General features: G+C 41.8%; 1 protein-coding gene across 1 annotated transcript in view; it reads right to left on the bottom strand.

Annotated features, from left to right (window-relative positions):
- Positions 1-15,031: 15,031 nt before the first annotated feature.
- The window catches only part of TRAK1 (trafficking kinesin protein 1), a 153,392-nt gene continuing 140,795 nt past the window's right edge, over positions 15,032-27,628 (bottom strand). Inside the window, 5 exon segments of the mRNA XM_043965550.1 lie at positions 15,032-18,118; positions 18,120-18,226; positions 18,229-18,286; positions 18,288-18,339; positions 23,794-23,896. Of these exon segments, the coding sequence (XP_043821485.1) occupies positions 17,555-18,118; positions 18,120-18,226; positions 18,229-18,286; positions 18,288-18,339; positions 23,794-23,896 (884 nt within the window). The 3' untranslated portion in view covers positions 15,032-17,554.

Here is a 27,628-nt window from a genome sequence, read left to right as displayed (position 1 = left end):
TAGTTCAGATTTCAAGGGCAAAATTTAACTCTTTTTGACATTGCTTATTTAGCTAGGTTTCTAGTTTCCCCTAGGTCTTCTCTTTGTCCATCAAGCCATTCCTAGTCATACAGACTTCAGTTGTCTTTAGAATACATGATACCGGGGCAACTAGGTAGCGCAGTGGATAGAGCCCCAGCCCTGGAGTCAGGAGGACCTGAGTTCAAATATGGCCTCAGACACTTAACACTTACTAGCTGTGTGACCCTGGGCAAGTCACTTAACCCCAATTGCCTCACTTAAAAAAAAAAAAAGAATATGTGATACCATGGAAAAATGATTGGATTTAGCATCCAAAGATGTTGGGTTCAAATTTCAACTTTGACAATGAATGCCCATGTAACCCTGGGCAAGTCACAACCTCCATGGCCTTCAGTTTCTTTCTTTCTTTTTTTTTTATTTTGGCTGGGCATTGAGGGTTAAGTGACTTGCCCAGGGTCACACAGCTAGTAAGTGTCAAGTGTCTGAGGCTGGATTTGAACTCAGTTCCTCCTGAATCCAAGGCCAGTACTTTACCAACCGCCCCATCTAGCTGCCCCCAGGAAGAGAAGAAAGAGGGAGGAGAGAAAGGGAGGAGAGAGACAAGAAAGATAGGAGAGGGGGCAGCTAGGTGGCACAGTGGATAAAGCACTGGCCTTGGATTCAGTAGGACCTGAGTTCAAATCCAGCCTCAGATACTTGATACTTACTAGCTATGTGACCCTGGGTAAGTCACTTAACCCTCATTGCCCCACAAAAAAAAGATGAGTAGGTTAAACTACATGATCTCCAAGGTCTCTGCCAGCTCTAAATCTAGGATCTATGGAGATAATCGCTTCCTTTTCCCTTGTTCTCTAGATTCTGAAATGTAGATGTGCTCCAGATATGACAGAGTATTTACATTGTGAAAAGGAATCCTTTTCCCTATCCAACTCCACAAACAACTTCTTTACTTCCTTAGAAGAAAATCAAACCTCAGTTTCACTATCACATTAGGCACCAACCCTCAAATTCCCAGGTGACCAAAGGTCCCTGGTGATGGTTAAGAGCATAGGTCAATTCGGTAAAAATACCACTTCCTGCATGACCACTGACAGTGTTGTCACCCTGCATCTCTCCAAGAAAATGGCAGAAGCAAAGATGGAGAATTCAATCAGCCTGGATGGGGGCAGCCTGTTCCCAAGCGCCCTCCCAGTCTGTTGAGGCCCAGAATGGTCAGCCTGCTGTTCTTCTCTCTGGCAGCAAGATCGAACATGTATTGACCATCTGCCTCATTCACAGCCCTGTATATAGAACCCAAAACTGGGAAGGATATGCTCTCCAAACAAGTATCCAAGGCATATTTTCAATTTCATCTGTATTGTTAACATTTTTTTCTATTGCTTCCTTAAGTCTAGACAATCAACAAAATGCTAAATCAAGTCTAGACTTGGAGCATTTGCTGATTTCTGAGGTGAGGCTGCGCACAATAATAATTTAACAATGGGCTCTCCTGATCCATTTTTGAGCTGGCTGCAGCAACGCCTGAGGATGAGCCTCTATCTTCATGGTCTAGAGAGCTAGAAAAAATAATTATGTGAAAGACACTTAATAAATGTGCTCTTGTGCTCTCTCTCGCTCTCTCTCTCTCTCTCTCTCTCTCTCTCTCTCTCTCTCTCTCTTCTCTCTCTGTCTCTCTGTCTGTCTTTCTGTCTCTCTGTCTCTCTGTTTGTCTTTCTCTCTCTGTCTCTCTGTCTGTCTCTTTCTCTCTCTCTCTCTCTCTCTCTCTCTCTCTCTCTCTCTCTCTCTCTCTCTCTCATTCCACCCCCTGCCTACCTCCAACATATATTGAGCTTGAATGTCACTCCTTACTAGAATGGGCCTGAGAAACAGTTTAATTAGACCAAGATTTTAAAAAGCAGAAAAATGACATGAACACCATGGTATGTCACTTTCTTTCCGCAGTAAACAGAAAGAAAATGGGGGAATTGAGGTCACTAAGATTGATGAGGCACACAGAGTAAATACTTAATAAGGATCAATGAGTTATGATTGCTTTTGCAGAGATTTAGATGTGTTCTGGGGCTTGATGCTGATCCCAAGTGAACTTAACATGAATACAAAATGAATCTGTAGTAACAGCCTGAAAGAAGGAATCAATGAACCAACAAGAACTTAAGCCATAGCCTGCATTTTTGTTGTGCTTTACAGATATAAAACATGCTCAGGGATCTGATTTCATTTGATCCTCACAACTTCTGTGTGAGGCACAGGGTAAGCATCCAAGTCACTTGACTCCAAACCCAGTCCTGTTGGACCACATTGCCTCTGTTCTTTTACCTCTATCACACTCTCCTTTAGGCTGTGTTTATGCATGTACATGCTGCATCTCCCCTAGTACAACCATTCTTCATTTTTGTATCCCCAACCCATAGCAAGATGCAATCCACAAGGGAGGTGAGAGACAAACTGAGAATTACCAGGATCAGTGGATAAATGAATTCGGGTATTGTTATTCTCATCTGACAGATGAGGAAAGGAGCATATGAGTACTGGGCTTGGAATCAGGAAGCCCTAGGTTCAAATACATCCTCTGAGATACATTACTTTCCTTTCTAGAGGAAAGTATAGACTTACACATTCCAAGTAATTGTTTTTCTTTCTTTTCTTTCCTTTTTATTCAGGGCAATGAGGGTTACGTGACTTGCCCATGGTCACATAGCTAGTAAGGATCAAGTGTCTGAGGCTGGATTTGAACTCTTGTATCCTGAATCCAGGGCCTGTGCTCTATTCACTGCACCACCTAGCTGCCACCATAGGTAACTGTCTTTCCATCAGCAGCTCTGCTCGGTTTCCAACTATGGAACCCCATGCCCTTCCATGTACCACCACCCTTCCAGCTTCCTTTGTTCTAGTTTGAATGATAATGTTTTAAATATTATCCATCTCAAGTGGTGTATTTTCATTTTAAAGTAAGCCTTCATGGACTTATGACAATAAAGGACAATTACAAGATGGGATTTTAGAAATAGAAAGTACTTCAGAAGTCATGGAGTCCAACCCCTTCAATCAATCAATATTTATTAAGCATCTAATACATGCCAAGTACTGTGCCAAGCACTGGGGATACATAAAGAGGCAAAAGACAGTCCTGACCCTCAAAGAGCTCACAATTTAATGAGAGAGAGAATATGTAAGTAAGTATATACAGAGTAAATTACATACAGGATAAAGAGAAGATAATTAAAAGATGAAAGTACTGGGATTAAGAGAGGTTGGGAAAGGCCTCCCTGTAGAATGTAGAATTATAGTTAAGATGGGACCTAAAGGAAGCCAGAGAGGTCAGCAATCAGAGCAGAGGAGGGAGAGCCAGAGAATATGACTGGAATTTAGAGATGGAATGTCTTGGTTGTAGAACAGCCAGGAAACCAATGTCACTGGGTCATAGTTCATGTCAGGGAATAAGGTGTGAGCCTTGAGTGAAAGGAGAGAGCTAGTATATGAGGACAGGGAACCACTAGAATTTATTGAGTAGGGGGAGTAACATGAGTAACTACTCTAGGAAAAATCACTTTATTGGCTGAATCTCACATCTCTAAGTGCCTTTCAGACATCCCAAACTAAGTGTCAGTAGACGTCATTAGACTCAATATATCCAAAAACAGAACTCATTGTCTTTCCCATAAACCCGCCCCCTTCCTACCTTCCCTATGACTAGAGAGGGGCAACACCATACATCAGACTCACAACCTAGGAGTCACTCTACATTCTCACTATCTCTCACCATCCCTCCCAACTCTCCATACACAAGCTGTCACCAAAACAGCCTGTTGATCTCACCTTTACCACGTCTCTGGAATACCCTTCTCCCCTTCTCTCCTTCAAACCCTGCCATGTGCCTCTAGTGCTGACCCTCATCCACCCTCACCACACCTGGACTCACTGCAATAGCTGTGATAGGTCAAGCTTGCCAAAGTCAGCCCCATTTCCAAATGTCCTCTACTATATACCACAAGGACGAGAGTCAGAAGAATGATTAGAGGTCGTGAGTAGACCCCAGGTTCTTTCAAAAAAATCCAATGTCTCCTAGCAAGAAAATTATAAGAAAATGAAAAATGATGCCCTTGGGTGTCTGTGTGTCTTGTGCATGGAATAGGGTAGCAACATAGACATTGTCATTCCTTGTTCTGCCTGACAGTAGTTCCCATATTGCCCCCCAGTTCTCTGCCAATCTTCCAACCCATTTGCCAGCTCTCCCTATTATTTACCAGTTCTTCAACCTGATTCATCTCACCTCCTTGGGAATGATGAAGCCATTCAGAGTTGGTGATATATGAATGAAAGAGGTTCCCAGAGGGCATACAGTGATTCATCTGTGATTTAAATGAGGTTTCAAGAACATATTGCTCCTATTAACTTACCCCTTATTAAAGTGCCCTCCAGGACCTGGGACTGAATCAGACTCCACCACTTGTTTCCTGAATTAATCAGCCCAGATCTCTTGAGTGCAGAAGAGACTTTAGGGTGTTGTTACTTGCACCTAGGAGGCAGGATAGCTGAGCCCTCCATCTATCAATGAGTAGGGGTCTTCATAAAAAACTTTATGAGAATAATGTACTTTATGAGAATAATGATGTACTTAATGAAGACACAGGGAGAGAAAAGACAGGCTTTCTCTACAGCAGACCATATCTTTAGTTCAATTGATTAAGAGATGCAGAGAACATAAAAGCCAGCTGTATTGTTTCTTTTTGTTTTGTTTTTTTAATGAACAAGCATTTGCTTTCTCTCCCTCCACACCTCCCAAAGCAAAATCCTTGTAACAAATATAACAAGTATAATCAGATTTATACATTGAGTAGAGGAAAATTAACTTCTTCATTGTCCATGTCCAGAAATGTTTGTCTCACTTTGCAACATTAATCCACCATCATAGCATAACATCAAAACTCATCAGTCCTGAGGTGACTAGATGGCACAGTGGATAGAGCACCAGCCCTGGAGTCAGGAGGAGCTGAGTTCAAATCCAGACTCAGACCCTTACTAGCTGTGTGACTCTGCCAAAGTCACTTAACTCTGTATCCCCCAAAAAACATCAGTCCTCTAGAACTGTGGTCAGTCATGGCATTGACTGGAGATCTTAAATCTTTCAAAGTTATTTGTTTGAACAATGTTGTTATTGTCTAAATTGTTGCCTTGGTTCTGCTCACTTTACTTTGCATCAGTTCATATAAGTTCAAGTTTCCCTAAACCCTTCCTTTTCATCCATCATTTCTTATGACTAATAGCATTTCTTTTTTGATTTAAATAAAATTTGGCTTCTGAGAGCAAAACATAGCCCTAAAGATCATCCTCTAACAAGGAATCTCTCCTGTATGTGTTAAGAGCATATAAATTTCTTTGGTAAATGCAGCCACAGGAAGCATTCTATTTCATTACTCTCTGGTTATTAACATAAAGCAAGGCATAAACCAGGAAGTATCTATTCTCCAAAGGTGGTCATGGTAATGGAGGATATCTTTATTTCAATTCAATTCAATTCAATAAGCATTTTTAGTTACCATGGGCCAGGAACTATTCATGATGCTGAAGACACAAAGGTCAAATGATTCCTGCCCTGAAGGAGTTTATATTCTATTGTGCAAGCCTCTTATGTGAGGTTCAAATGGAAATGGAATGTCCTAAGGTGGGTCAAGCAAGCAAGCCATAAACATTTAGTACGCACTGGTTACCACATGCCAGGCACTGTGCTAAGTACTTGGGATACAAAAAGAGGCAAAACAAAAACAAATCCAGATCTCTGCCTTCAAGGAGTTTATAATCTAATAAGAAAAACAATACATAAACACACACACACATACATACATACATTATATATATACATATATATATATACATATATATATATATATATATAAAGGATGAATGGGAAACAATTACCAGAGAGAAAGCACTAGAATTAAGAGGAGTTAGAGAAACCTTCCAATAAAAGATGGGATTTTGTCTGAGAGGTCAATAGTCTGAGCAGAGAAGGGAGAGCATTCCAGACATAGAGGACAGTCAGAGAAAATAAATGCCCAGAACTGAGATACAGAATGTCTTGTTCATGGAATAGCCAGCAGGCCAGTGTCACTGGGTCAGAAATCCAGGGGTCGTGGATTTTTCAATAAGTGAGTAAACACTTAGTAAGCCTCTAGTACAGTTTAGATCTGGAAAGGCCCATAGGAATCATCAAGTCCAAGTTACTCAGTCTATAGCTGAGGCCCCAATTGCTAAAATGTCCTAAAGACAAGAATTCAGGTCTTCTGACTCCAAGTCCAGTACTCTTTCTACTGCCACAAAGTACTCTCCCCACAACTCTGTAAAGTGGGTAAAGTAAGTATTTCTTCCCATTTTACTGATGAGGAAAACTGAGATTTGGAGTAGTCAAGCTACTCACCCAAAGTCACTCAAATACTAATTACACAGAGTTCTCCTTATATCTAGAGTCAATCAATCTGTAAGCATTTATTAAGTGCCTAATATGTGTCAGGCACTATGCTAAACTCTGGGGATATAAAAAGATGCAAAAGATAATCCCTACCCTCAAGGAGTTTATAATCAAATGAAGGAGATGATATGCCAGCAGATACATACATATGTACATACATCTCTTGGTTTGCTGGGACTGGGTCTGCACTGGAGAGGCCTGCATTTGGCTGAGCTCCACTCTCACCCCAGTGGGACAGACCTTTCCTGCCAGCCTTCTAAGTTGTCTTTGGCTGGAAAATTATTTCACCCTGTCCTTTTGTGGGTTCTGCTGCTCCAGGAATTGTCTTATGGCATTATTTGAAGGTATTTGGAAGGGTCTTGGAGAGAGCTCAGGCAAGTCACTGCCTTTCCTCCACCATTTTGGCTCCAGACAACCACCCACCACACATCTCCATCTCTCTCTCTCTCTTTCTCTCTCTCTCTCTGCCCCCCATACATACATACATATGTAATTTATATAATATATATCTCTTATATCTGTATGTGTACACACATCCACATATATGTATTGTATATATCTACATGTATATGTAGATGTGTGGATATTTTGTACTGCCTTGAGAGGCCTCTGTCCTATCTATATCTTAGTATTTTTCTATTTATTGTACATGTTCTTACACACCTATAATAGGAAGTAATTAACAGAGGGGAAGACACTGGAGTTGAGAGCGGGTGGGCAAAAAGTTTCTGAAGGGGGCAGCTAGGTGGCACAGTGGATAAAGCACCGGCCCTGGATTCGGAAGACCTGAGTTTCAAATCTGGCCTCAGACACTTGACACATACTAGCTGTGTGACCATGGACAAATCACACTTACCCTTCATTGCCCCACCAAAAAACAAACAAACAAACAAAAAAGCTTCCTGTAGAAAGTGAGATTTAGCTGGGCACTTCACAGAAATGAAGTTAATAGGTAGAGTCCAGAATTTTTCCTAGACTACCAGATTGCCTCTCTAGGGGAATAATTCCAGGAGCCATTTGAAGATACAATGTTCAAATGAACATCTTACAATTTCATTGTGTTTTGATGTCTTGCCTTCTTACCTTCTCATGCCTAAATACAGAATTGTTTTTAGAGAAAAGAAGTTCAGATTCACCTCTTACTAGAACATTGCCTTGAGGAAATCATTTCACCTCTGCGGCCAGTTTCCTCAACTGTAAAAAACAAGAGGTTGGAAACACGATGCAGTAGAAATCTGCACTATCTCTGCTTATTTATACTCACTAGCCCTGTGGCCTTAGACAAGTCAATTAACTTCCCTCAGGCTCCACCTGCCTCTTCTTAAAAAAAAATGAAAGCAATGGTCCCACCCCTATTAATATACTTCCAATTTTGATGATCTGTGATTCTGTAACCTGGAGGCTCAGAGATGCAGGCATTTGCTCAAGGTTGCCCAGCAAGGGAACGGGAAAAACACGGGATTTAAAAATCCAAGTTGTCCAGCATAATTGGATCACTATGGGTTTTCTCATGAATCATGTACCTGGTCTCCAAATGCCCTCTACTGGCAAGAGAAAACAATAAAGTGGATGTGTTCTATAGCTTTGTAGGACAGTAATGTTTAATGAGGGAAGATGCTTTCCAGTGATTCATTGAATCACCAGAAACTGTTGCTATGTGACGTAGAATGATACAAGAGATAGGGATGTCATGCGGATACCCTTCACAGGGGTGCTCTCTGTGCCCTCTCCTCTCAGATATAGTGGGATGTAATTTTGACTGTAGAGTGGGAGGTACTGGGGGGAGATGGGGGAAGAGACATCCTTAGAATAGACAGGGGGGGGGGGTGGCACAACTAGGTGGTGTAATGGATAAAACACCGACCCTGGATTCAGGAGGACCTGAGTTCAAATCCATCCTCAGAAACTTGACACTTACTAGCTGTGTGACCCTGGACACATCACTTAACCCTCATTGCCCTGCAAAAAAAAAAAAAAGATACCAAGGTCTTAGTAGGCAGAGTTTGAGAGCCCACACACACACTTCCAAATTGACCATGGACATCCTAAAACCAGGGCTGAGATCAGTCGCATTAGCCAAATGCTGTTCTAGCCCAACTTCAAGGAGGCCTTTAATCTTTTTTTTTTTACTTCTTTTTTTTAATTAATAAAGTATTTTATTTTTTTTCCGTTACCATATAAAGATAGGTTCTCAACCTTTGTTTATACAAGCTTTACAATTTCAGATTTTTCTCTCCCTCCCGCCCCCTCCACTAGACAGCAGGTAATCTGATATAGGTTATATATATATATATAATATATATATATTATTATAGATATATATATATATTAATATATATATACACACACACACACTTAATAACATTAATCCTATTTCTGCATTAGTCATGTTATTAAGAGAAAAAAACAGAGCAATGATGGAAAACCTCAAGAATAGAAAGAAAAAAACAACAGCATCAAAAACAAAAGAAATAGTATGGTTCATTTAGCATCTATACTCCGCAGATTCTTTTTTTTTTTTTTTCCTGGAGTTGGAGATCCTCTCTTCCATCACGAGTTCCCTGAACTCTTCTGTGCCATTGCATTGGTGAGAAAATATAGTCCATCACAGTAGATCAACACTCAATGTTGATGTTACTGTGTACAATGTTCGTCTAGTTCTGGCTCATCCTCACTCATCATCAGCCCACGCAAGACAAGAGGCCTTTATCTTGACTATATCTTGCATTTTTCTATTTAGTTACATTTCTTTGGCCCCCATAAATACATAAGCTCCTTATAGACAAGATCTAATTGGGGTGTGTGTTGTGTTGGTGTGTGTGTGTGTTATTTCTATGGGCTGAACACAGTGCCTGGCATATAGGTAGTAAGCTATGTGGGCCTCATGGACCCATCAATTTAATTGAGTTATGATAGGGAGCCATAATTCTAGTGGCTTTTAGTAACAACACAACTTCGTATGAAATAGGTCATAAGTAAGAATGACAGCATTTCCCAACCTATGGATTGGATCATTCCTCTAATCAGCAGGTCTGTGACACAAGTAAGGGGAAAATGTCTCCAGGACTGTGACAAGTGGGACCCCCAAACGCCAAGTTCCCTTCTTGTTACCCACGGTGCTATAAGCTGTGCCTGGGGGGTCCTGATATTGATAGAGATGTCAAGCTGGAAGGGGAATGTAGAAAGAGGGTCCTAAACCTTTCATTTATAAATATATAAACTGGGGGGTAGCTAGGTGGCACTGTGGATAAAGAACTGGCCTTGGATTCAGGAGGACCTGAGTTCAAATCCAGCCTCAGACACTTGATCACTTAACTAGCTTTGTGACCCTGGGCAAGTCACTTAACCCTCATTGCCCTGCAAAAACAAGAAAACAAAAAAACCTAAATATAGTAAACTGAGGCACAGGTGAAGAAAGTTGTCTTGCCCAAGGTCACGCACTTATTAAGTAATAGAGATAGATTTAAAACCTAGGTCCTATGACTTTCATCCAGTGTAGGATGTGTCATTACCAGTCAGGAATAGATGTGGTGAAATTCACAGGGAGGAATAGTTTGGACAAGAAGGCCTCCTAGATTCTCCTAACACCAAGGTTCCATGCAGCATATAATCCACAACCTTAGATGCTGTTCTCCCCAACTAGGCACACGTGGTAGTCCAATGCCTTGCATCCAGAAGGCCATACAGGTACTTTTTGTTGAATGGTTCAGGCAACATTTCACTTGCCCCCCAGAAACAACTTTTATTCATCTGCTCACAAGAGTAGGCAAAGATTCTGAGCACCTCCAGCCTCCTCTTTCTTTGTCCTCCTAAGTCCAAATAAAAGAAGAAAAGCAAACAAAACACTTTTGCACTCACTTTCTGTGTGACCCTGGACAAGTAACTTAACTCCCTCTGGCCTCCATTTGCTCATCTGCTAAATAAAACAGTTGAACTGGGTGGGCTCCGAGGAGGCTTCTAGATTCTACATCTATGACCTTAAATAATGTAACCTCTCTTGCTCTCAGTGTCCCTCATTAGATGGTAGGCTTCTCAAGGACAGGGCCTGTCTTTTGTCTCTTGCTGGATCCCTAGCACTTAACACAGTACTGGCACATAGTTTTAATTGAGTTGCTTCAGTCGTGTCTGATTCTTCATGACCCCATTTGGGGATTTTCTTGGCAAAGAGACTGGAGTGCTTTGCCATATCCTTCTCCAGGTTATTTTATAAAGATGAGAAACTGAGGCAAACATGGTTAAGTTTAATAAATGCTTATTGATGGCAGCTAGATGGAGCAGTGGATAGAGTATTAGGCCTGGAGTCAAGAAGACTCATCTTCCTGAGTTCAAATCTAGCCTTAGACACTTACTAGTCATGTGATCCTGGGCAAGCCACATAACCCTGTTTGACTTAGTTTCTTTCTTTCTTTCTTTTTTCGTGGGGGCGGGGAGGGGAGGGCTGGGCAATGAGGGTTAAGTGACTTGCCCAGGGTCACACAGCTAGTAAGTGTCAAGTGTCTGAGGCAAGATTTGGATTCAGGTCCTTCTGAATCCAGGGCCGGTGCTTTATCCACTGTGCCACCTAGCTGCCCGTCTTAGTTACTTCATCTGCAAAATGAGCTGGAAAAAGAAATGGCAAACCATCAGTATCTTTGCCAAGAAAACCCCAAAACAGGCTCACAAAGAATGAGACATGACTGAAACAACTCAACAACAATAACAAAATAAGATGGTTGGAATAGGTGACCTCTGAGGTCCCTTCTGGCTCTACTTCTATATCTTAGGTCACTTGGATCTGGGGGTACTGATTCAGGATCTTATCACCTCACCACTGGATTACTGCAAAAGCCTACTGGTTGGTCTCCCTGGCTCAATTCTTTAACCTCTCCAATTCATATTCCACATGCCTGCCAAAGTGAGCTTCCTAAACGGCACCTCTGATCATGTCACTACCAATCTCCATTCCCACTCAATAAACTTCATTGGCTCCCTATTACCTCCAGGATCAAATACAAAACCCTCCTTCTGCTACATAGCTGTTTGCGTGTTTTCTTTTGCATTCGAATGTAAGATCCTTAAGGGCAGGGACCATGTTTTTGTCCTTCTTTGTATCTCCAGCATCACCTGTGCCTCTCACATAGTAAGGTGATTAATAAATGTTTGTTAATCTCCCTGAGCTTCAGCTTCCTCATTTGTAAAATGAGGTTGGATCAGATGGCCTGGGAGGCCCCTTCCAGCACTAGATCTTTGATTCTGTACATCAATAACCACGTATTAAATGCTTATTATGCATATCCCAGTCACTGTACTGATCGATTAATGAATAAGCATTTATTAAGCACCTACCTCATGCCCAGTACTGTGCTGAGACTTGGAGATAACCAAAAAAAAAGGCAAAAGACAGTCTTTGGTCTCAAGCTCATAGTTTAATGGGAGAGACCACATGAAAACAACTGTGTATAAACAAGATATGGACAGGAGAAATAGGAGATAATTAATGGCACAAAAATATGGCTTTTGTTTAGCTTTCAATAGCATCTGATGCACCCCTTTATCATCAAAGACAACTCTCCATTGCCTGCATTTTCCCTTTGACAAACCGATGACACCCTACTACCCCAGCCTTTCCCATACCCTCACTTCATGCTCAGGTCAAACAAGTGGACAGCCTGCCATGCCCCTGTGCCATTTTGAGCTTGATCCACATGCCTTTGCCCAGATGGTTCCCTATGCCTTGAATGCCCTCCTCACCATCCATATCTCAATGTCCAAGTCACTTCTCATTGACATCCTACCCATTTATTAGAGCATCACAGACCTGGCGCTGGAACATATCTCAGAAACCACCTAGGCCAAGTTTCATTTTAAAGAGGAAGAAAATGAGCCCCAGGACTTGCCCAAAATTCCTACCCTGGTCCTCAGACTCCCAGTCCAGCACCTCCCACTACATCATGCTGCCTTGAAACCCAACTCAAATCTCCATGAAGTCCTGAGTAATATATTCCCTCCAAGTTGAAAACCTTTCCTATCACAGACCTCAGCTATTTGTGTGTGATAACTACCAGACCCTACTCCACAATAGGGTGTTAGGGGTTTTTTTCTTGGATCTGTTATTTTACTGGTATAGGGAGTTCCTGGTGAGGAAACTCCCCTCTCACCTATACAGATTGGCCCCGTCTGCAACCAAGTTGTCTGGGCGCACTAAAAGGTTGAGTGACTTGACCAGAGTTTCACAAGCCAATATGTGTGGGAGGTAGAACTTGAGTCCAGGTCTTTCTATGACCAACTGTCAAGCTCTTAAGCCTCTCAGGGCACAGGGACCAGGTCTAGAATCTTTGTTTTCTCCTTTAGTAACTATTGCGAGTACCCTGCACTCAGGGAGGCATTCAGCAACATGTTCAGTGAAATTGAACAGACTTTTTGTCAATTGTGTCCGGAACATATTGTACCCAAGTTCCTTGTGCAATGACAGAAATTCACATTTCTAAAGTGCTTTGTAGTTTAGGAATTCTATTTGTCACAACCTCTAGGGGGGTTTGGGAGGTCCAAAGGCTATTTATCACTGATATCAACTCAATCAATTAACATTTCTAATTCCCCACTTTCCTAGTCCTTGAATTTATATGGAGAGGAAGGGAAGGAATGGGCAAATGTGCCCATAAGTAGATAAATCAATAAACAAGCATCCTGGGACTTGATCCTGGGCAATGGCACATTCATAGCTAAGGATCATATCCATAGCTAGCTGGCCTCTCCAACGTATAGCACTGACTTGCACACAAAGGAATTATTCCATTTTTAAAAAATATACTTATTTCCTTTGTACTCTCTCCCCACCCCCATCCTTTGACATGAAGGACTTTCAAGATTTCTTCTCTTCACCTGATTTACCTTTCAGTTTTAAGTGGCAGATAGCCAGAGATCCTGAAAGTCCACTGAGAGGATTGAAGAGATGTTAACCAGATGTCACTGAGTAGGTTAGCCAGAGGTTCTTAATCTTCTTTCTTTGTGTCCTGGATCCCTTTGGCAGCCTGGTGAAGCCTATGGACCCCTTCTCAGAATAATGGTTTTAAGTACATAAAACAAAATACATAAGATAATAACACTTGACACTTACCAGCTATGTGACCCTGGGCAAGTCACTTAACCCTCATTGCCCCGCACAAAAAAAAAAAAAAAAAGGAAAGAAAGGAAAGAAAAGGAAAAGAATAAAAAGAAAAAATCCTAGTTGCTGAAAGTAAATGGAAGTAAGTGTGGCCCTAGAGAAGAATGTGCTTCCCTCCACTTGTTGGGCATAGAATGCTGCAATCATTGGATATAATAGACAAGTTAGTTTTGCTAAAAAAAAATACTTTTCTTGTTAGTTTTGTTAAGAATTTCTAGGTATAGGGGGCAGCTAGGTGGCGCAGTGGATAGAACACCGGCCCTGGATTCAGGAGGACCTGAGTTCAAATTCAGCTTCTGACATTTGACACTTACTAGCTGTGTGACCCTGGGCAAGTCACTTAACCCTCATTGCCCGCCTCCCCCCCCAAAAAATTTCTAGGTATGGGAGGAAGGGAGAATGTATTTAGAAATGAATGTGATTTTAAAACTTTTTAACTTAAAAAAAAAAATGGAGGCAAAGATCCAGGACAAAGAAGGCATCCCCCCAGACCAGCAGAGATTGATCTTTGCCAGGAAGCAGCTGGAAGATGGGCGTACCCTGTCGTCACTACAACATCCGGTAGAATCTGTCCTGCATACTTGGTCCTATGCACTTGAGGGGAGGTGTCTAAATTCCCTCAAGTTTCTTCAAGCTTTTGAGTAATTTTCACTGCACTTTTCTTTCAAAAAGTTATTGCATTCCCGCCCTCCCCCTCAAATAATAATAATGGGAGCGCTAACTTCCTTTATTCCATCTCCAAAGGCTCTACACTCTGAAGTGGGGTGCTACTTAAAGCCACAACATCTGCAGGGTCTTATCTAGTCAATAAAATACTTGTGAACACACAAAGGGGGAAAATGCATATTTTGCAGTGAAGGATGGCAGTGTCTTTTGGTCAGGAACAATGGATGAGGTACAATATTAGTAGACATAAATATTTTAACGTGTTTCTTTTCGAGCTGTTTTCAGTCATGACCAACTCTTTGTGACTCCATTTGTGGTTTTCTTGGAAGAGATACTGAAGTAGTTTGCCATTTTCTTCTCCAGCTTATTTTACAGACAGGGAAATTAAGGCAAATAGGGTGAAATGATTTGCCCACGTTCACACAGCTAGTAGGTATCTGAAGACAGATTTGAACTCAGGAAGAGGAGTCTTCTGGATTCCAAACCTGGTGTTCTATCTACGGGAATCCCACTTACCTGCCCATTTCAACATGATTGTAATTTTATGTGTGTGCATATACACACATATATGTGTATATATAGCTCTTATTTATCATATATATATATATATATAACATAAATGCATACACATTTATACCTTTAGAAAAGTGAAAATACACATACCATTTGATGTTCTCAGCAGAGCTCCTCAGAAAAGAAGTAAAAAAACCACATACATCTGAATACCACACCAGATCACTCAAGCTTATTTTATTGATACTCATTAGATAAGAAAATTTTATTGTAGCATTTGATGCATTTTACAATGCACCTTCCGGGAGTGGGTGTCCAATGTCTACCATTGATTCTGTAGGCTAAAGTCTGTTATGCCTCCAAAGTGAATGATTTGCTATTACATTTTTAATATCGGCTCATGTAATGTATGGTTGGTTATTCGCTCTGGGTACATAAAATGGTCCCATTCATCTGTGTTTTTCCTGTTGTTATCCTATCTAGCTACAGGGTTTAAGATACATTCAAATAATAAAAAAAGATAGTTAAGTTATCTGCAGATAAGTGCACACATCTTACAACAGAATAATCGAGCTGAGGACACACTTTTACTAAAATGTCTTAGGTTTAGGAGAATAAATAGGAGTTTGAAAACATGAGCCGCACTTTGCTTGTATGCTTTCTCTCAAAGCACCTAAATGTCCATATAACACTATGTGGACTCTTTCCCTTTCAGGGACGGACAACTCTTTCTATCAGAGGGGGCAAAGATGATGCCATCATTTATGCGAAAGATCATCAGTACTAATTCTCAAGTAAGAGGCTAGAAGAAACGCGACGATGCTGTGACGTAAAGTTTGGTAACCGATTATAGAATAAATAAATCTTCTTGGATGGAAACATTTTATAGAAATACAAGTTGGTGTGAAGACAAAGAAACGGGTCTAGACAATGTTTTAAAAAATAGATAAACTTATGTACAGAGACATACACACAATAGGGAGTCAATAGTCAATGGAAATGTTTGTAGGCATTACTTACCTAGATTGATTATATTACAATATACTCTTGTTGCTATGTCTGGACATATAATACTAAGATTCCTCAAGTTAACAGCAGAATTTTTGGTTTGTGTTTCTGAAATATATCTTGAAGATACTTTTAACTTTAACCTTAATTATTTACTCCTGTGTGTGTACATGTGCATGTTTGTTTATAAATAAGCCCACTACTCTCCCAGTGACTCCACATTTGTAACACTCGGCAGAACCTACCGTTTGTTCATTTTTCATTCTTTCCAAAAGCGACTCCATCTTTATTCCAAGCACAAGACACAAAGATAAACAGAAAATGGAAAAAAAAAAACAGCCCAGTAGGGCTAGAAAAATCACATTGATACGATTCCCTCTATTGAAAAGAGGGGGAAAATACATGGGCATTAAGTGGTCGCACCTTGGAGCTGCTCAAGTGTTTGGATTTCAAAAGTGGCTACTGTGGAAAAGGCAAGATATGGATTAAATATGAAAATCCCGCAGCTCCCGCTTTTTGAAATAGTCTGATTCTCTGCAAATGAAACTCAATCAAAATTCTATAGCCTCATCTTCCTTCCAACACCATTGTGCTGTGACTCAGTTTGCTTTGCTGTGGGTCTTCTCTGCTAATACACTTTCTCCAGAACCCCCCCACGTTTCCACCTTTAGGCCCTCTGATTTAAGAAAGGATCTTGGCCTCAGATCATTAGACTATTTTGTCTTTAGAGGCTGTGGTTCCCAGAAACCAGTTAGTTGCCATTTTCCCTGAGCAAAATGAAAATAACCTTGTGATGTTGTATATTTCAGTGCCACGAGAGCATGTGGAATTGGATGCTCAGTCAGCACCATGACTTGACTGCATTTTGCAAAATGTGTTTAAAGGAAAATAGTGTGATTTTTTTAATTAAAAAATCCATACATTCTCATTCTTTCCAGACTTTTGGCCAACGTGTGGATTACAGAAATGGGACTTTCAAGTTTTACTGCATAAGGGAAAATCACAAACATTCCTTCCAGAATGACACAACCTTTCATCCAGGTAGAGGAGCCATGGGCTCTGAAAAAACTGGACCACTGGCAGAAGCAAAAAAAAAAAATCAGGATGTCCCAACACAAATATGAAGTTGGCTGCTTTGTTTTGTATATAGTAAAGGACCAGGCTCATGATATGTTCATCCAGGAGATCAAATGTTAGTCCACCCAGAATGAAGACACACAGTGATCGGTGTCACTGTGTCATCTGGCAAGCCTTCCATCCTTACTACACCATGCCTACAACCACAGTCAGCAAGCCAAAGGATTGACTTCCCCCCCATCCACAGGATAACTGGTTTCTATTTTCAGTGCATCTTTAAAGGAAAGAAAAAAATTTAAAAAGACCTGTCAGAGGTCAGCAAGTTAAATCCTTAATACAGCAATTGCAGCGTTGGGCCATTTCTTATGATATCTGAAGAGTAATAAAATTAGATACAAGGTCTCTGATAAATATTTACATACTATACAAAGTTTACACTCTTCTCCCATTAGGCACAAGGTTGATTTGTCTACTCAGGAGGGGCTGAGAGAGAGACAGAGAGAGGGACAGAGAGACAGAGGCAGAGAGAGATTGGGGGTGGGGGTGATGGAGAACAGAGTGAGAAAGGTCAGAGGACTGGGAGGTTAAAGGAAAATATTGGGTTTTTGTTTTGTTTTCTTTTGTTTTCTTAAAAAAAAAAAAAAGGAACCAAGTTCCTCTCATCGCAAGCTTGTCTGTTTTGGAAGCTTGGCACCCATCAGGATGCCGGAAGTAAGAGTCACAGGGGCTTTCATCTGCATGCTGGACCCCACCATGGTGGGGAAGCTGCGGTTCCTTCGAATCCCAGTGTTCAGTTGAAGGCCTCCAATGGCACTGGTGACAACTGGGCAGCCGAGGGGAAGGCCCTCAGGTACAATGGCCCTTGTTGGCCCCTGGGCCCCGCAGAGAAGAGGTCCCTGATCTTCCGTCAAAGCGGGGGCATGGGTACGCCCTGAGTTCACTACCTTGGCTATGCCGAACCGCTTGACTTTGTCCACAAGATTGAGGTTGGAGACAGACACCTCTGTCTGGCTCTCACTGTTCCTAATGTTCTTTTTCTCCCTCACCTCTTTCAGGATGGAGCTGGCTGGTTTGGAGGCCAAAAAGTTGTCATAAGGGGGACTGGTACATTTGAAGTCAAAAGATGGTGGGGAAGACAGTGGTGTCTGCATAGGTGAGTTTGGAGGGGTTGAAGGGATCACCGCCATTTTCGGGGAATATGGGTTCAAGAAAGTGCCCTTGCCCAGCTCGGTCCCAGCTTTGGGGATTGTACACGGCTGCTGAAATGCCCCTCTCTTTCAGCAGCCACACCAGCCCAAGGGATGTGCTCATTGTGGGGGTGGATTCCCGAGGTTGGTGAAAGACTCGGCCAGACTCAGTCGCCGGGAGTGGCATGGTGTGCCCACTGGGGTGGGACTTCAAGTTGCTAGAATTGCCACAAGCTGGAGTCGGTGCTGAGTTAAGGCTAAAAGAAAAAAAAGTTAGACCTGGTTGATGTCAGCATGAAAACATCCTCAAAATCTTGGGGAAATTAGTATGTCAGTTCGGGACCAATCTCTTTATACTGGGCTGAGCCAAAACAGTACAATCTTCGGCACCATTTAAGCAAAATTTAAGCTTAAAGAGGCCTACAGGTGCTATACCCAGTATAACCCTACAGACAGAATATAAACTCCCATGAAGGCAGGGCCTATTAATTCTTGTATTTTTTATCTCCAGTACCTTGCCCAGAGTGATCCCTTCATAATTACTCCTTGAATGGAAACAGCCAGTCCTGAGCAAAACTGTAAAATCCATTACCTCCAACAATCTTTGTAAACTTTTTTCTGTCCTCCCATTATTTAACAGCCCTTTAACAGGGATCCAATGACCTTCATCCACCCAACAAAATAACAGAAATAACAAGTGGCATTTAGATAGTGCTCTAAAGTTTGCATAGTGAATTATGTCTTATCTAATTTTAAAACCTCACCAACAACACTACAGGACAACATTATAGTTATCAGTCCTCATTTTACAGATGAGAAAACTGAAGTTCAGTGATGTTACCAAGGTCATGAAGTTACCACCTCTTCCTGACTACCCAGACACAAGCCACTACCACCCTATCAATAGCTTAAGGGAAACACACCTGAGACAAGGGATACACTGATTTAAAGTCATTCCATTGTCCGAAAAGATAAGTAGAGTGGGCAGACACTCCCCTCCAACAAAGACATAAGCCTTCTAGTCTTAGTAGTTATTAAAATCATCATTTGGTGACCTTACTTCTAAAGATAAAAATATTTTTGACCATAGCTGACTGCTGGATTCCTGGATGGCAGACAAAGACATAGTTTTGTTACCCTACCTGGGTTCAAAGCTTTTTCAGTAGGTAAGCTCCACTAGCCAAGATGGTTCCTGGCTGGTGTAGCTTTTGAGAACATGGAATCATCTTTACATCACAAATGTGGTACCAGAAGAAAGTGCCAGAGTGCTTATATTTGCACCAAATTATAAGTGACCTGTGTCAGAGCAGTTTTTGATGGGGGAGTGGGGAGAAGAAAGGGAGAAGAGAGATCAGGGGAAGTACCACACACCTGCAATATGTCTTTTTAGATTTCTTGGAACCATAGAGGCTAGTGTCTACTCTGCCTATGCATAAGGGTGGATTCTTCTCCATATCACTCAAGTGGAAAAAGTCATGAGGCAAAATGCTTCTGCTACATGACTCAGTCCCTGATTTTCTTCTCCTCTACCCACCACTGAAAACGGGGGTGTTAAGGAAATATGCTTTAGTCTGTGCTCACCTGTGTGATGATAAGGCTAGCTAGCAACCCCACCCAGCGAGTGCAAAGGTCAGAAAAACCTAGTGTGTGAGAGCTGCCAAAATGGGACAGAGAAAGTCACTCCAATGAGCAAATTTCAGCACAGAAAAGGGGACCAGAGAGGTCAGTTCAAGTCAAATCCTCTTCCCACGCTAAGTACCCTACTTAGAAATAGGGAAACTGAGGCCTAGAGGAGTGATTTGGTCTAACATTAGACAACTATACTAGTAATAGATCTGGTGATAGAACCCACTTATGCTCCTAGTCCCATGTTTCCTCTGCTAGATCAGTCCTTCTCATATGCCTTATTTGATCTGTTCAGGCATACTGGGCTACCAGGACAGAATTGAGGGGAGGGGGTTTCTATTATGACTTTACTGGTCTACCTCTACAGAGGGCACAGGGAAGACAATCAAGCCTGTGAAGCAAAGAATAAAGGGAGGGAGGGGAGAGAAAGAGGAGAGAAAAGGCGGGGAGGGAGAGAGGTGAGAGGGAGAGAGGGGGGGAGGAGAGAGAGAGAGAGCAAGAGTGAGAGAGCAAGAGAGTGAGAGATTGAGAGAATGGATAGAAGCTCAGGATAAGATGAATGCTAATTAAGACTACTGATGATAGGGAGGAAAGGCCCCTTTTAAATAGGAGCTTTAAATAACAGTGACAAAAAACCTATCACCCTTAAGCTCGTGTTGCCACAGCTACTTAAGTTAACATAAGCAGCCAACTAATGAAGAACACCAGTTGATGCTTCACTTAATAAATGGAAAGAAAGGGAAGGAGAGGAAGGAAAGGGAAGAAGGGATTGAGAAGGAGGGAAAAGGAAGGAAGGAAGGAGGAGAGAGGAAGGACGAGGGGGAGAGAGAAAGAGAAAGGAGAAAGAAGGAAGAAAAGAGCAGAAGGGAGGAAAAGAAGAACAGAGGAAGGAGAAAAGGGGGAAGAAGGAAGGGAGTAAGGAAGACAATAAAGCAAAAAACACAGTGGAGTTCACAGGGCCGACAAACCTGGAAGTCAATCACAACTTATTTCCTTACGCCACCTGGTGGATTTGTCTGGTAATTGCCTACACTACCTAGAGAAGTTCACTGATCGGCAGGAATCAGCCACAACTTAGTGAATGCTTGAGAAAAAAAAGATTTCTTGACCAGAAGCAGCAAGGTGACATAGTCTGCTGACTGCCCTGTATATATTCCAGTAGTAGATGAGAGAAAGATGGTAATTACATGAGAGAAACGTCGTATAAGTTATTCTGAATGAGTAGAGAGGACGAGGAAGCCATGGATGAAAGATGCTTACAAATAAAAGATGTTAAGCCTCAAAATTTAGATGTTTAAGAACTTCAAATCAAAGCTGCATCACCTTTGCTTGTTAGTCCGTGAGAGCAGAATGAACAGCCAACATGCACAGCATCACATAAACACAAAAACATCATCACACTGGGGGGAAGAAAAATTATGCAAAACACAGACTGGAGGAACCAAGGCTAGTTACAATGCATTTTTTTTTAAAAAAATTAATTGGAGGTGGAATTATGTAAAGTGTACCCTACCAAAAACATGGGGTTTTTTTAATGAAATTTTTGTAATTTAAGATTTTGAACTTTTAAAAAATTCTTATCATTACCAGACAGTTTTTCTATTTAGGTTCTACTATGATACATACTCAACCAAATAAAAGCAAAAAAACAGAGAAAAACAAACAAACAACCAGCAATAACAAACCAAACCTCATAACTGAGGACAAGGGGGCTCTTCTCTCTATTTAAACTCAGTCTTTAAAAAACAAACAAATGTGATTTCTGGTGCATCACAAGAATTAATTGACCAGAACCTTGTGATTAGGGTGCCTCCATGTATCTTGTTTCCTTGTTTAAAAAAAAATCTTGCTAGTAATTTTGCTTACAGGGTAGGAAAAGAAGGTACCACAGGAAGAAAGGAAGAAAGAAAAAGTAAAAATTTGATAATTCAGAATTTTCATAATTCAAAGGTTCTTACCTAAGGTCTGTGAACTTAAAAAAAAAAGCTATTTTGATAACTGTACTTCAGTATATTGGTTTCCTTTGTAATTCTGTGTCTTTTATTCAATTTTTTAAAAGAACATTATTTTCTTTTTCTTTTTTTTTTTTTTTTGGCCTGGCAATGAGGGTTAACTGACTTGCCCAGGATCACACAGCTAGTAAGTATCAAGTGTCTGAGGCTGGATTTGAACTCAGGTCCTCCTGAATCCAGGGCCGGTACTTTATCCCACTGCGCCACCTAGCTGCCGCCCCCAAAAGAATATTATTCTGTGAAGGTGATCCATTAACTTCACCATACTGCCAAAGGGGTCATGATACAAAATGGCTAAGAACCCTTGGCCTAATTCCACCAAATAGAGCTTTGGGGGTTGAATATTTTATTAGTGTCACAATGTCAGTTTCACTATGAAGTTTGAGGAAACGTTAGGAACATGACCTGTTAAAATATTAGCTTGGAATGTCAACAAAATGGCCTTTAGCATCTAATCTCTCCAGGTTAGACACACACACGCACGCACGCACGCACGCACGCTCGCTCTCTCTCTCTCTCTCTCTCTTTGTATAACACCCTGCCGGAACAGGAACTGCCAGCAATGTTGCTCACCCCCCGACCGACTGGGTCATAACTGTTTGCCCTATATCTCCTCTCAGCATAACGTGACATAAGGCCGTTTCATTCTCCTCCTCCTCCTCCTCACATGACCTGTGAAGAATTATTTATAGTGAAAGAGCTCCTCGGTGAGAGGGTCTCACGTCTCCCCCTCCCTACCATTCAGGTCCAACTGAGGTCCACTCTGGCCCCATCTTCAATAAGCAGGGACATCTTCCTTGGCCCCTGGGAGACACTATCACAAAGTTCTCTTGTGGGTATAAATGTAATTTCCCTTTAGCTAAATTTCTGGAGACCTGAATAGACCCTATGGAGAGAAGAATGTTCAAGACAAGTCCCCTCACAAGTATCTGTTGCATAACTTCTCAAACTAGGCTGAAGTGAGTGGGCAGAGGGTTAGGGATGGGCTGGGGCTTTGGGGCCTCTGAGTCTCTCAACCATTCTACCCTGGTACAGGTAGCAATACACAGCGAAGCATTTAGGAGTCACAGCTGTGTAGAGAAGAGCTCAAAGGGGACCTGACCGGCCACTGATTCCAATTCTATCATTTTACAGATGAGAAAACTGAGACGGGGAGAATGCCCTGGGTCATACAACTAGTGTCTGAGGTAGGATTGGAACTCAGGTCTTCTTGGCTTCAAGGTAAGCACTCTGTGCTTGGTGGCCTCCTGGATGCCAGAGAGATAGCACTGGTCCTTTGGTTCAGGACATGGTGAAAATCAACGCCCCTTCTAAAAGAGCTCATGCTACTATGAAGAGAGTCATAGCGAGCTCCAACAAGGGTGGGTCCTGGGCAGTCTCCATACTAGTCTATCAAAAAAATGGCCTAATAATGCATTCAGTTCACACTCTTGACCTTTCGTCACTCAAGATTTTGGGGTCTACATGATTTTTTTTTTAACCACACAGAGCTGATTTAGAAGGAAATTCTCCATGCTGGAGAGGCAGCAAAGAATGATGGAAGGAGTTCAAACCTTTGCTCCGCTCACTGCCCAGGTGACCAAGAGGGGGCTTCAGCTTTTTCCTGTCCATAAAATGAGATGGTCTCTAAGACCCCTTCTGATTATAAACTTGTGGTTTAAAATCCCTCCTAGATAGAGAGATGATAAATATAATGCTGGAAGGGATGTTAGAAAGCCCAAGTCTTCATTTTATAGATGAGGAAAGAGATTGAGAGAGATCACATATTTGAAATCAAGTTTTCAGACCCCAAATCCAGAGCTCCACCCACTATGTATGCCAAGCTGAATCACATGAGGAGCCTTCAGAAAGGCAAACTGTTTGATTCCAAACAAGGTATGGAGGGAGAACAAGAGAAAGCTTAATGGGCTTTGGGGATAAAGACATTAACCTTAGTCCCTCCAAACTAATATGGTGCCCGGTCCTCTTCCTTATTGAACTAATTTGTCTTATGCCTTTGGCTGCAACAGCTGAGCCTTTGCCAGCCCTTTCCTGAAGTCACCCAACCTTGCATCCCGGGCTGTCGTCCCTTACCTTGGCGTGACCCTTGTGAGCTCATCGGAGGGATGGAGGATGCGGCATGTGGTAAAGGTGAAAGTGGAGTTGGTCTGTGACATACACTTCCCAGGATGATGTGCTACATTGGAGGTAGAGGGGAAAAACACACACAAAACAAATTCTTTGGCATCTGTAGATGAGAGAGAGAGAGAGAGAAAAGGGGGGGAAGGAGAGGGAGACGGAGGGAGGGGAGACAGAGAGAGACAGAGAGACAGAGAGAGAGAGAGAGAGAGAGAGAGAGAGAGAAATTCTCCACAGTCTTCAACAGATGCAAGAAAAGTGATGCGATACCTTCAGTTGGATCTAGGCGAGGAAGGTGAGAACACAAACGTTCTTGGTTGTTGGAGGATCCCTCAAAAAACAATCGAAAATCTGAGGTTTGGCTGGTGAGTACCCTGCTCATGCATGATGGGTTCCAGGTTTCGTCCTGATCCAGGTAAAGGTATCCCATCATATTTCTTTTCAGTAGTGGATCCAGCTTGGGAGTGGGAAGGCCAATGTGCCTTGTATCTAAATTTGGTTCCTGGCTGTATATAATGGGGATTGCTTTCCTCCTTCAGCACTCCAAAAAGTTTCTCATACTCAAACAGATGCCAGAACTCCAAGCAGGGAAGGGTAGGGAGCATTTGGGGATATAGTGGCACATTAGAGTTATTTCAAGCATTGGTTCTCTGAGCTGCTCACCCAACAGAGGTTGGGAGGCTGGGAATTAGGGGAATGGGAAGCGCTTTGCTCCCTTTTCCATATATGAAAAGAGGCTCTTGAAAGTTGGTTCCACTACTGCTCATCTGTAATTGTCATTGCAAGAGATGCAGAAACCTCGGTGTGACTTGACGACAACTTTACAAGGGCATGTATTGATCAGTGCTGACCTAGGTTGAAATCTCAGCTCAGCCATTTTACTACCTGAGTGATCTTGGTAAGACCTTCACTGCTGAAAGCTTCAGTTTCTTCATCCAATCAATGATGACTCATATTAAGAATGCTGAAAGAAAACTTTACCTAAGACACAGCAGTTACAAGCATTGGCGGGACCACTGCTGTCATGGATTATCTTTGAATTGATTAATATTTTTTAAAAACCAATAGGAACTACATTGGCCAATTTACCCAATTATTGTTCTTTCAAAGGTTTGAAAGGTTGTTGTCAAGTCCCCTGAAGAACAGGATCCACCGCAAAGGAAATCAGAAAGGTTAAGAGCCGTGCATCTGAGAAGCTTGCAAAGGAATCAGTTTTATGTTCTACTTAAGAGATCATGATTGCATAGGATTTCTTCATTCATAACTTAAAGGTTCTTTTTTTTCTTTAAAAAGAGACTGTTCCAAATGGCATGCACAACACATTGATCACAGAGATCCCCATCCCACTCAGCCCTCAGAGACCTCCTAATAGGAGCAGACTTTTAACTTAGTATCATAGGCCCACTTGCCCAGTTTGCAAATTAAAAAGCTGTAGTGGACCTTTCCAAAAAGTTTTCCAGAGAGGCTCCTGGCTTGGGTCTAGAGCTCACTGGGGAGGGCTCCATTTTCTCTTCAATTTATTAAAGGAAAACAGAAATGAAAAAACATATGCTGCAAATTGAACTGGATGAGAACACCAGGGAATGGAGGCAAAAAATATCCCAGGTACATAATGGAAGATGAGATTAAGAGCATGAGGACTGAGGTGGGTCAATGAAGAGTCAATGTGACATTATTGATCATTTCAATACAGCACATGGTCATGTACTAGAAATTTGTTGCACATAGGGCTGCTGTCTATGGTACTGGAGCAAACTTTGGACCACAGGATCTTGGATTTAGAGTAGATAGAACCATCTCTTATTTTCCAGATGGGGAAACTTAGGTCCTGAAAGTTTAAGTGACCTGCCCAATATCAAAGAATAAGTGGCAGAGCAGGCATTTGAACCCCCATGACCTCTGGCTACAAATCCAGGGTCCTTGCTACTTTTCCATGATAAGTCATGACAAAATGGCATCAAAGTGGGAAGCAGGGGAGAAATGAGGTCCAACAAAGAGCCTCCATAACATCTTATTTCTTAATAAATGTAATGTATATGGACTTGGCTAACTCAGGAGCTACTGCAAACACACATACACACACACAAATGGGAAAAGCTATGAAGGGAAGGGTAGCCTAGCAATCACGACTCTCTTATTGTGATAAGGCCTAAAAAGAAAAGCCACAGAAAAGCTGAGGAAAGGATCCAAATAACAGACATGAGGTTATTTGGAAGAAAGAAAAGAAAATACAGTTATTAGAGATTATCAAGACACAACAGTTCTTTGCTAGATGACACACACAATTGAATGAAGCAATGCTGGATTTTAAATCAAGGGCATACACCTTCTAAAACACATGGCCCAGACAGCCAAAGACGGGGGAAAGGGGGATACAGGGGCACCATGTCACTTTTGTCCTCCACCCTTTTTGGATTAGAATTGAATTGCAAAATCTTTTTTGAAGTGGGCATTTGAAAGACACAGCTGCATTAGCAGAAGCAAAACCCATCATTTTATAATGAGCCTTGGGGACAGGGAAAAGGCTGCTAAAAGTACAGAAATCATTGTTCTCCCAAAGCCACGGAGACAAGTTAGAAGGTCAAGGGAAAGAGATCAAGATTCAAAGCCAAGAGATTCAACCCCATCCCAAATACCACTAGGAAAGCTTGGACCCGGTCTTCCTCCATCAGTCAATAGAGGCTGCCATGTCGCTGAAGTACTTTCCTTCCTTTAACAACAAAGAGAGTAAGTGATCTCATATCACTGGACACTTAGGAAGTACCTGTTAGCCAATAGCAAAAGCTATGGCATGCCTAAAGATCAGAGCTATTAACAAGACAAAACAACTTTCAGTCATGGGCATCTATACCCAACATCTATATTTCTTTTGTTTAGGGAAGCCAGACTCTTGAACAATAGATGCTTTCCAAAATTCGCATTCCATTCCCTAATTCCCATCTTCAACTGAAAAGAGGTACTTTCGTCGCAAAAGAGGAATATGGTGGCCCAACTGTAATGGTCAGGGATTCATTGTCAAAGAGGCTTTGGGCCAAAGATATAAAGACTAAACTGCTTTAAATGTTCTCTCTTCCAGCCAGACTAGGGAGCCAACTTCAAGGTGCTTTGGAGATGGTTAAGGGTCTAGATTTTAAAAGCTGGAGCATAAACAACGACAGGTGCTTTTAACAAGTGTTTTATTTGAGAAATTTCACTTAAGTTTTCTGAAGGCAAATGGGTTCTTCCCATCTATGCCCTAGTTTTCACCACTTGTGTGGTGATCCTGATCCACGCAGTAGCAACCTTTGGGCTTAGGTAAAGATCCCGGCAAGGGAATTCCCTCCAACAAGAGCAGATCCCGACCCCTCTATCAACCATGAAGATTGGCATGAGGCACGTAGCCTAGGTGACTTGCCCAGTGTCAAAGAGCTCATCATTATTTGAGGCAATATTCAAACCTGGGTTGTTTTTAACTTGTGGCCCAATGATCGGACCCATTAAATCATATGATTTTTATTTGGCTTTAGGCTTTAGAGGAAGGGGTTCAAATCTGCAGGATAGGGAATTCCTAATGAGGAAACACCACTGCTCTATCATTTATAGTAACTTAAGAGCTCATTGCCTAGGGCACCAAGAGGATGATTTGCCCAGTCAGACATTATATATATATCAGAAGTGGGACTTCAACCTAGGTCTTTCTAATACCAGCTACCTCTTTCTTCTTTCTTTCTTTAAAAAAAAAACCTATTTCCTTATTATTACATGTGATCCTTTACTTATGATAAAGAAATCTTCTGGGCAGCTAGGTGGC

The sequence above is a fragment of the Dromiciops gliroides genome, chromosome 5, assembly GCF_019393635.1.
Source record: "Dromiciops gliroides isolate mDroGli1 chromosome 5, mDroGli1.pri, whole genome shotgun sequence".
In the NCBI taxonomy this organism is placed as follows: domain Eukaryota; kingdom Metazoa; phylum Chordata; class Mammalia; order Microbiotheria; family Microbiotheriidae; genus Dromiciops; species Dromiciops gliroides.
The sequence above is the reverse complement of the archived record's forward strand: the minus strand, read 5'-3'. Positions and strand labels throughout refer to the sequence as shown.